Source organism: Dendrobium catenatum, unplaced genomic scaffold, assembly GCF_001605985.2.
Source record: "Dendrobium catenatum unplaced genomic scaffold, ASM160598v2 fragScaff_scaffold_1573, whole genome shotgun sequence".
Classification (NCBI taxonomy): Eukaryota; Viridiplantae; Streptophyta; class Magnoliopsida; order Asparagales; family Orchidaceae; genus Dendrobium; species Dendrobium catenatum.
In genome coordinates this window covers 173,332-181,997 of record NW_021320035.1, presented here as the reverse complement: position 1 = coordinate 181,997, position 8,666 = coordinate 173,332, and the positions used below count along the sequence as shown (strand labels likewise).

At 37.6% G+C, this 8,666-nt stretch overlaps 1 protein-coding gene across 1 annotated transcript; it reads left to right on the top strand.

Moving 5' to 3' along the window:
• Positions 1-2,368: 2,368 nt before the first annotated feature.
• On the top strand, positions 2,369-4,311 carry LOC110103156 (GATA transcription factor 12-like). The gene is made up of 2 exons (XM_020831755.2): positions 2,369-2,618; positions 3,362-4,311. Exons 1-2 carry the CDS (start codon positions 2,502-2,504, stop codon positions 3,974-3,976), a joined length of 732 nt encoding a protein of 243 aa, XP_020687414.1. The 5' UTR covers positions 2,369-2,501; the 3' UTR covers positions 3,977-4,311.
• Positions 4,312-8,666: the final 4,355 nt, after the last annotated feature.

Genomic DNA, 8,666 nt, shown 5'->3' with positions numbered 1-8,666 from the left:
GAAAATCGGAAATCGTACGAAAATCCAGCGGCATAACGGTAGTCTATCAAATTTACACAAAAATCCTACAAAATCACAATTCACCAAATTACAATAGAATGTTCACGACAATAATATAAGACTATTATTCTACTGAATCAATATCAATAAACATCCTAATATTTTTCTATTCGATCAAAATCGCGTAGAACCCAAAATAACCGGTGAAATCGTTCCAGAAAATAATCAAATCGTGTAGAATATTCATATCTATAACATATTAAAAGTTGTGCGGTGAAAGTTGTGTCAATACAAAACCGGGTCTGTTTTTCGATCACAAAAACAAAAAACAGTGCACAATACGATCAAAACTCAATATCTCTGAAAACAGAAATAGGATTCGGAGTCCTTACCACGAGATAAACACTTTTTCCAACAGCGGCGTCGGACGAAAAGCGCTCCGCAGCCTCCGAAAACAAGCTTTTCCTTCGCTTTCCTTCTCTTTCTCTCTCCTCAGATATTTTGATTTTTATAAAAATATCTTCTCTCTCCTCAAATCGAGCTGATTTCCTTATAAAATAAGTCTGATCGTCCTGGCCGATCGCCACATCGTCCAGGACGATGTGAACAAAATCCAATCGTCCAGAACGATTCCTCAGGCCGATAATTAATTTGTCAAAAACCCTTGCTCTCGGGATTTTGCCATACACTGATCGTCCCAGGACGATCTAAAATCGGCCTGGACGATCCTGGGAGGAAAAATCAAATCTGAGAAGGCAAATCAAAGGATTGAGCTCTCACAGTTAGGCCCCGTAGTTTTTCCCCATTTTCAAGGGTTTTTTTCACGTAATAATTTTGGTGTCCCATAAATGCTACACCCTCTCTTATATCTGATTGCATGCCGGATCTTCGTACAAAGTTAAGACGTTAAATGTTATATTTCAGTACCGCCGCGAAAACTCCATGATGCAACAACTTTATAATCATAAAAGTTGGTATCTTAAGGATATTTGATGAGATTTGGGGATGGACATGAGGATGGATGCTAAAAGTGATGGGATGCCAGATGTTGAGGGACACAGACGCCATATGTGATCATGATAATAGAAGGATGGCAGATATCAAATTTGAGCTTAGGGAGATATTATTCTGTGTGGTGTCCGAACATGTTCAGAGGCCAATCCGGACTCGTCATGTCATCCAATGCATTGTGCATTGAATGACGTGGATCGTTCGAATTGACATCCAGAAGCATCCGGACATCGCACGTAATAAGTTTTTGAGCTTAGGGGCTAATCTTACCCCATAACTTGAAGTGAAGGTACAAGTAGGAGCTTGGGGAAAGCACAAAGGCACTCATGATAGGATCATAAGCCTTTAAGAGCACTTTGAGCTACTCAAACTCTCAAATGAAATAGAAACAAAAAAGATGAGGTAAGTTGGTGTGCTTGCACTGAAAATAATTGAAAATACTCAAATAAAAATGAAAATAAGAGCACATACAGCTGTGATATATTGATCATGAAAGGGATGGAAATGATGGGTAAGTGCCAATAAATGCAACATTGGATACTTTGTTCTTACCCACTCCTCTTTTACAAATTATTCAAATTAAAATTGGGTATATTTACTTGTATGCCCTTGCTCAATATATAAATTTATTGTTATAATCTTAATTAAAAGAAAAGAGATAGAACACAAAACTACTGAGAAAAAGTTGCGGGGGAATTGATTTTACTAATTAATTGAATTTAAATATCATGCATGATTTCATGAGGTGGCACACATATTTTTGTGGCCCCTAAATGCCTTAGCTTTAAATTTGAATTTAAAAAAATTTAATGACTGTTATATGACACAAGAAAAAATATATGATTTTATAAACTATTATTATTTTATATATTATATAATACTTAACTATCATATATTGTATGTAATTTCTTTTAATTTAGATATAAAGCATGATAATTTTGTTTTTTTTTTAATTTGATTATTTTATTTAACATTTAGCTATTACATTATGAATGTCATTACATTTAAATTTAAATTCACAACTTTATTCAATCCTTTTACTTAATAGATATGATTTATGACATTGAATTTTACATTTAAGTATAAATAAATTTATATTTTAATTTAAATTTCAATATTTTTGATTAAATCATGTCATCTGTAATATAGCTAATAAATTGTTTTATATTGTCCATCATCCAATTATTTTTATTTCCCTCCCAATAAAATTTGGAGCAGTGACTGTGTGTAAAAGCTAAGTTACGCATAAAAGTTCAAAAAAAAAAAAAAAAATTAAAAAAAAAAAAAAAAAAAATTCAAAACCTCCAACTTTCAAATTCCATGGAGAGCAACTGAGCAAGACAACTGGGGTCCCTACCGACACACATAAACTGGCAGTTGCACTGCCACCTCTCCATCTCTTTGTCTATGTAAGCTTTGAAGATAACTCACGAGAAAAGAAGCACCTTTTCCCCTTTCTCAGTGTCTTTGCAGTTTTGGTTGTTTTGGCAATGGTAGTTTATCGGAATACCGTGGTGTGCGGCGACATTCCGGCGGAGTTCCAGCCGGAAAAGGTCCCTTCTTCATCCAATACTATGTGGGAGGACTTCTTCCCCGGGCAAAATAAGGTTATATACTACTTATTATTTCGCTTGCGAGTTTTGGTATCTGCTCACCTTTCCTTTTGATTTGTTTCCCAGAAAAATGGCGTCTTTATCGTGTTCTTTCTTTGGTGGCTGCTGAAGCTGCTTCTATTATTATTACTTTTTTCGTTAGTAATTTATGTTCATTTTGCGTCTCCAGTTTTTAACATAACATCATGGGCTGTTTGGTTGCAAGATTTAGCCATGAATTAGCCAGGATTTAGGCTGAATTTTCCTGAATAACTTTTTGAACCACAAATCTTACTAATTTTAATTTTAGTTTTCCTTTCATTTTAGCTTTTAATTAGAATTTAGTAAATTCTGGGTGAAGGAGGAGTTAAGATATTTACGTCATTTCTCTTGGTTGCATCTCTTCTTCTTCTTCATTTAAATTTAAAATTTTAGAAGTATATATGAAATTATTTTTTAAAATTTATGATATATTATGTCAAACTGCATTTAGGATTTGGTACCTTGAGAATTTTTGCTAAATCCTATTTGCAGCTAAAGCACTTCCGACTAATAGATAGTTTGCAGCCTCAAAGAATGATTGTTCTTTTCACAATTTGTCTACCAATCACTTGATTTTGTCTACTGTTGCAATTTTTTGTGAAATAATTCCTACAGCCCTTCTGGTGAATTCCTCAACGTACATATTATGCAAGTCGTCTCCCGTCCTCTTTTGGATTTTCAAAATTAATGCCTTGCTACTTAATGTTTGAATTTAGGAAGAAGATGAGGAGAATGACAGCCTGCAATGGCTTTCAATCTATGTGGAGGACTGCCTTTCAGGCAATACAAGTTTCACCTCGCCACCATCACCAACTCACTCAAACACAATCAAAATTTCTCAAAATCCTAAACAAACTCAAAAACTAAGCTCCTCCTTTGAAAACTTCTCACTCTCAGTCCCAGCCAAGGCCAGAACCAAGAGAAGAAAGACCAAAGATGATTTCAATTTTCTAAATTACTCTAAAGAATCTCCTCTCCTTCACCAAAAACACTGGCTTGCAGAGAGTGAGCTCCTCATAATCCCCAAAATGGAGAAACTTGACAAGTTACAAGAGCATGCGGAGAAGGGTATTGGCAATGGAAGAGAATTGCAGCAGCTGCAGCCGAGAAGATGCAGTCATTGTCTATCACACAGGACACCACAGTGGAGGGCTGGGCCTTTGGGGCCTAAGACTCTCTGTAATGCTTGCGGCGTGAGGTTCAAGTCTGGGAGGCTTCATCCTGAATACAGGCCAGCAAAAAGCCCCACCTTTGTAAGCTACATGCACTCCAACTCTCACAAGAAGGTGATGGAGATGAGAATGGTTGGTCTCTCCTCCCATTCCAAATAAGCCATGTAAAACAGTTAATTATCTTTTGTTTTTCTTTTCTTGATTGGTGTTTTGGTATTGGGCTTTCAATGATGAATACAAGTCTTCCTTGTTCATCTTTGATTGCAGTATTCCTTTAAAGCAAGAAACCAAGAGATTATGGTTTACTACTGAGCTTTTTTGTTAGTTTCTTTCTGTATCTTTGGCTGGACTTTTGTGTTTTAGGGATAGGGCTGTGTATGTATAATTCAATCAATCGATTCTCCATTGGAGCGTATGTTAGTTGCCAATTAACTATGATGCTCTGTGAGGAAGGTAGCAATTGATTACTTCAAATGTTGCTGGCTATACATGAATGCATAATGAATGAGTGAAGACAAATTTCGTCAAACTTTTGAAGCTTATGTGAAAACCATTTAGTTATACAAGGTAGAAACCGTGCACTTTTTCGAGCTTTTTTTATTAGTATGTTTTCTACATATGGGTTTTGTTTGGGATGACTTTCTTGCTACTTTTTAAAACAGCTTTTTAATAAAAAAATTAAAATTTTATATAAAAAATTATTTTAAGAAGTAGTAAAAAAACTGTTCCAAACGAAACCTTATTATGCTTGGCTGAAGTGTCTTTTGCCTGTAGTTGGTGATAATGCTTCTTCCTTTAATGGTTGTTGGATAATAATAAGAGACTTTAATTGCAGTAGATTCCATTTAGATAAATTTTGAAGCCAAATTCATCAATATAGCTTCTGCAAGTGGTTTGATTCAAATTCAACCAAACTTCTCTTATTTTCTCTCTTTCCTTCAAATCTAAGTGAGCAAGTATTTATGCCTAATTCCATCATAAAAGGGGGGTGGGGGCATCACCTTTTATATGCTAAGCCTAATATAATAATTATTATTATTACAATAATAAAAACAATAGTAATTATTTTTTATACATTATCGAAAAATTTTTTGATTGGGCACTAATCTCGGCGCAATGTCGAATTGGAGACTTCCAAAATTAAATATGGGACCATCCGAACTCCGACTTCAACAAACTTATATTCGAATTGAACATCTCGAAAAGGAGGAGAAGAGGGAAATTTGAGATATTTCTTGCCACTAAGCTCTTCCTCTACCACCGCCGCTCGACCACCAACCGTTACTAGACTTCTGCCCGGCAGACTTTTGCTTGGCCACCACCCATTGTTAGGGGTGCAACCGAGTCAAGCCGGCTCGCGAGCCAACTAGGGCTCGACTCGTTAACGGGCTCGACGAGTCGAGCTTATCGAGCTCACGAGTCGTGTTAGAACACAATTTTGAGCTCAAAGGCTTAACAAGCCCGAGTTCGAACACTCTGCTACTCGACTCGATAGCTCGTTGAGTAGCTCACGTAAGAGAAGAAAAAGCAGGCGGGAGCGGAATTCACAAGCGGGAGCAGGATTCAGGAATCAAAGTTCTCAGGCGGGAGTAGGATTCGACAGAGCTCACGGCTTCAACGGCGGGATGACGAGCTTGCGGCTTCGACGAAGGGACGATGGAGGTTGCGGCTTGCGAATTTGACGAAGGGACGATGGAGGTTGTGGCTTGCGAATTCGACGACGGGACGACGAGCTTGCGGCTTCGATGACAGGACAACGGAGGCTTCGATTACTGTCGACGTTACTCGCAAACAGGAGCCGACTTTGACGGAGCTTGCAGCTTCGACGACGGGATGATGAAGGCTTCGATGTCGGTCGACAGGATTCGCAGGCGGGAGCGGGCTTCAACGGAGCTTGCGGCTTTGACCACGAGACGACGATCGATGTAGCTCGGGACGACGAGCAGGATTCGCGGATGACGTAGAAGGAGCTCGGCGAACCATTCGACTCGACTCGTTTGCACCTCTATTCGTCCTTGGACTTCCTCCAGGCCACCAACTGTCTTTGGACTTACGCCCGGCCACTGATGCCGCTTGCCGACTACGGTCTTTCAAATCTCCGTCGTCCGCTAACTACGGTCCACTCCGACCTTCGTCGCTTGCCGAATACGATCCAATTCGACATCTGTTTGTGTGTTGGATCTTCATACAAAGTCAGAAAACTAAAATTTATATTTTTGTACCACTATGAAAATTCGTTATTGCAGTTGTTGTTATTTTTATTATTATTAGGGGAAAATATTAATCCATATTTTCAAGTTAAGAAAATAAAGAAGAAATGAAACCCAAGTGAAAAGTTTAGTGCTCTGTTTAGTGAGGTGAGCTAAACAACATAATGATTTGTTCATTTAATTTTATTTATTTAATTCATTATTATTATTATTTATTTGTATTTTTAAAACTGACGCATTATAAGCTTAATTGTTCAACAAATGTGTGAAAAATTATATTTATTTCACAGCACAATGTATATAATAGAAAAAATTTCGATCACAATATAAAAATTTATTAGATTAGCTTTGAAATTAATAAACATAGTACACGATTAATTAATCAAAATTTATATTCAATTATTTCAAAACAAATTTATAAATCTTTGAAATTAATTCCCACTTAAAATTAAAATAGAGTTTACAAGTCCTTAAAAGATCCCAAAGCTCGTTAAAAAATACAACTATTGAAGCAAAACCTAAGAGTCAAAGGGTCAAAACTATTACAATCTTCAAGAAAGAAAAAGAAAAAAAACAACAGAAAATCAAAACGGGCACCAGAAGCAGCTGGCAATAGCAATTCCACATAAAGACGAGCAAACCAACCACACTTGTAGAAAAAGATTAGGAAAAAGCACCTGCAAGAGAACTAAGAAGCTAAACCACCCTGTTACAAGTAGAGTCAAGAAGGAGCACCAAAAGACCACCACAGAAACAACAACGATCTAGCTAGCCAACCTCTGAACAAAAGACAACCAACATACCATAAGCAAACAAAATAAGATCCTGCAAGAACCAAAAATCAACATCGAGATAGCAACCAACCAAGGCCCAGATCACCCGAGAGCACAACCAGCAGGCCAAAACAAAAAGAGACAAGCAAAGGAGAAAAGGAAATCCAAAAAGATTTATTATTTTTTGGATTTCCTCCGCTTATGCTTACCAACTATTTTAAAGAAACCATCCTCAATAATTTGAATCACATTTAATTCATTGATTTCCCTTGAATGCATCATTGGCACATCCATCACTTACCCGACATCCCAATTAGAGGCTGAATCACAATCATCAAGCCAGTCACCTTGAACCACCACATTCTCCTTCGAGTTGGTTGCTAAATGAGCTAACAAAGCATCGTTGGCAATAAGAGAAATATGAATATTAATGAGAGGGGAAGGGGCTTGAACATTCGAATCAATATTAATTTCAACATCTAAAACAACAACATCATTAATAGGCAAATCCTTGTCACCAAACTCCACATTTCCATTCTCAACAGGTAAGTTTGAAAACAAAATACCCACAGGGCAAGCAACCTCAGGCCGCAAAGGAGTAGAATCAGAAGCATCATCCTCACCACCTTCAGCATTAGAACTAGGGGATGGACTAGCTATATGGTTAACTAAGCAGGGGTTGGTGCCCACATTGAAATCCTCTATGTTGTTACAAGATAAAACCAAATGCAAAGTAGTAGTCCACGAGTCAACACTCCCATAAGTTCTGACATTATTAATATCCACGTCCACCTCATTAACTGTTTAAAAGCCATTATCCTTAGTAACCACCACAACATTAATCAGCGAGATAGGCAAAACATAAGTAACATTATCCATAATTTTCACGACACCAGGGACATTCATATCATAATTAATATTGGCATTAATCAGATTTGAGAGAACATCATTGCCCGATGCCGGGACAGTAGCGGGATTGGGGCGACAAACACCGATTGAATGTCCTAAACATTTACACTGATCACAGAAGGGTGGAAATTCCTCCATCACAACATGCTATATGTAGACAAATTTATCAGGACCTAGCCACACTCTATCAAGATATTTTTTTGGTTATATAAAACTCAACTAAAACATAATCAACAGACGGGGGAGAGACCATAACAGTAGCATTATCAACTTTTAGCAGTCGACCAAATAACGGTCCTAGGCGTGAAGGATTCGAGAGGAGAATAGGTGTGGTAGCAAGTTGTGGAATGGTATCCGAATTGGGATAACTGGAGATTCAACACCAATATCAACTAAGGGAGATCATGTAGCAATTATTTACCAAATAAGCTATATGACAAAAAACTCTACTATAATCAAGATCATTTCCCAACTTGATCAGAGCATGAGAGTGATCCAACAGGGTAACCGAGAACTCCCCAATGAACGTAAGGTTGAAAAAAACCTCGGAATAAAATCTAGACTAGGATGAAGTGAAGGGAAAAGCCAACTAAAGCACATTTAAGAGGAGCGACTAGGGCAAGAATCTCCTCCTTCGATATCTATAATGAAGACAAACCACAAAATGTTGTAAGTTTTAGATATGGAAAACATACATATGGTGAAGAACCAGATAAAGCATCAATGAACGAGCAAGATTTATTAGACCCTTCCAAAAAACCAAGGTTGACCAACCGATTCACAGCCATTCCGCCAAGTGGAGGTGGACGAATTGGCAAAAGAACCCAAAAAATCGTGAGCCAACACACACAAAAAAAAATGAGAAACTTTCCTGAGAAGAGCACCGCCACCAGCAGCAATGATCAAAGCCGTGAACGAGGGCTAGCTGATGTGATACCACATGCGAAAGGAGCTTGT